Source organism: Perkinsus marinus (assembly GCF_000006405.1).
Source record: "Perkinsus marinus ATCC 50983 genomic scaffold scf_1104296935300, whole genome shotgun sequence".
Classification (NCBI taxonomy): Eukaryota; Perkinsozoa; order Perkinsida; family Perkinsidae; genus Perkinsus; species Perkinsus marinus.
The window spans coordinates 1-1,644 of record NW_003214509.1 but is presented as its reverse complement, the minus strand read 5'-3'; the positions used below and the strand labels follow the sequence as shown (position 1 = coordinate 1,644).

Sequence of the window (1,644 nt, the reverse complement as noted above, 5' to 3'; positions counted from 1 at the left end):
AGCAGATCCCTGAGGCTTGGGGGCTTGACATAACGACCCATCAAGTTACCCCCAATGAAAACAATCGTTGCAATGATAAAGGCAACTAAAGGGAAAGAAAAGCTTGCAGTGAAAGAGACCGATTCGACCAAAATCGGAGTAACAATACCACAAACAATAGAACCAAGATTGATAGAAGCATAGAAATAGGTGTAATACCTTGTAATAAGATCTTTATGCTCCTCAGGATGGAACTGTTGAGCTCCCATGACGTTCACACAACTCTTAATTCCACCCGCACCAAATGCGATTAGGAAGAGTAGTGAGACATGGATCATCCACGGCTGACTAATCGAATGTATCGTAGACAGCGTTAGAAGAGCCAAACCCGCCATGTAAACGAAGGAGAATGCCAGAATAGTGAGGTAGAGTCCAAGTATCGTATCCGATATCACAGCAGAGAGAAGTGGAGTAACATAAAGGATAGCGTTGAACGTAGAGATATACGAATTAGCACCAGCGTCATCAACCCCAAGATACTCCTTGAGGAAAATCTGAAGGTTGGGCATCAACCCGTAGAAGGCCAAACGTTCACATAATTCCTGTAGTAAAATGAACAAAACAGCCTTGGTCATAGGATGCTTGTAATAGTAGTACACGTTACCCGAAACATCAGTCCACGAGTACGATTTACCGCTGTTGCTACCAGATACGGACATACTTGAAAAATACGTTAGGATTAACAAGCTTCAAATATAATGATGATGTCAAGTGCTAGAGTGGAAACCACTCTTTCCCTAGCGTCGAGTGTGTGAGCTAATGATATGTCTCTGTTCACTGTCTCCTTCATGTTCGGCCTGAATCGGTTTATCCGACGAAGGTTTCTTGGGAGAGAAAGCAACACTGTAGGCGTGTGAAAGAGTTTCTTGCTGAGGCCGCTTCCGACGCGAGTAGACCCGGAGCGGCTGACCGTGATAACTGTTCACTGAACGGTTGCATGTCGCTCACTTGCTAGGGTAACCCAGCGGGTCATTTTCAGCCGTTGGTACATAATCCTATGACATACACCCCTCCGCACATTCTTAGCATATCCCGTTTTCGACTCGTGCACAGTCACCTCTACGAACACCATCTTGCGGCTCAGGAAAGTATGGTGAGCATACTATGCTCTTATGCTCCACATGATATAACCTCCAAGCTTCCTGGTGTAACTTCTGGTAGTTAATGAGAAGTTGCAAAATCAGCATACATGTTTTAAAATCGCGCCTCGAGGTACCAACTCTTACTGGGGGAGTATATTTATAACTTCGCATCTAATCTGAAGCTACTGTATACCTATGAATCAGCCTCATAATAAGCGGGACCCAGCCAAAACTGACCAGCACAGCGGACGAGCACGAGAGAATACCGGGATAAGGTGTAAAGCGAGCTCAAAATGCACTAGCAGCCTGCTAGTAGCTGGCCTGTGCCTAACCATTGTGAAATGAGCTGAGTACTTTTCAGGTATACCCTAAGCAACTCCTCAAGTTGCTCTCCAACATGAGACGCTTTGAATTTAGTATCCTCGTGATACAGGTCCAATGTTCAGGCGATGCGCATGCGTGTATCATGAACATAAGAAACAGCCGCATAATAGCATCAGTATTGGGGACTTGTCCTCTTAAG

General features: G+C 45.1%; 1 protein-coding gene across 1 annotated transcript; it reads right to left on the bottom strand.

The window, feature by feature from the left end:
- Window positions 1-45: 45 nt before the first annotated feature.
- Window positions 46-698, bottom strand: Pmar_PMAR012091 (conserved hypothetical protein; the record flags this gene model as incomplete). Its single annotated transcript, XM_002784443.1, has 2 exons — window positions 46-85; window positions 199-698. 2 exons carry the CDS (start codon window positions 696-698, stop codon window positions 46-48), a joined length of 540 nt encoding a protein of 179 aa, XP_002784489.1.
- Window positions 699-1,644: the final 946 nt, after the last annotated feature.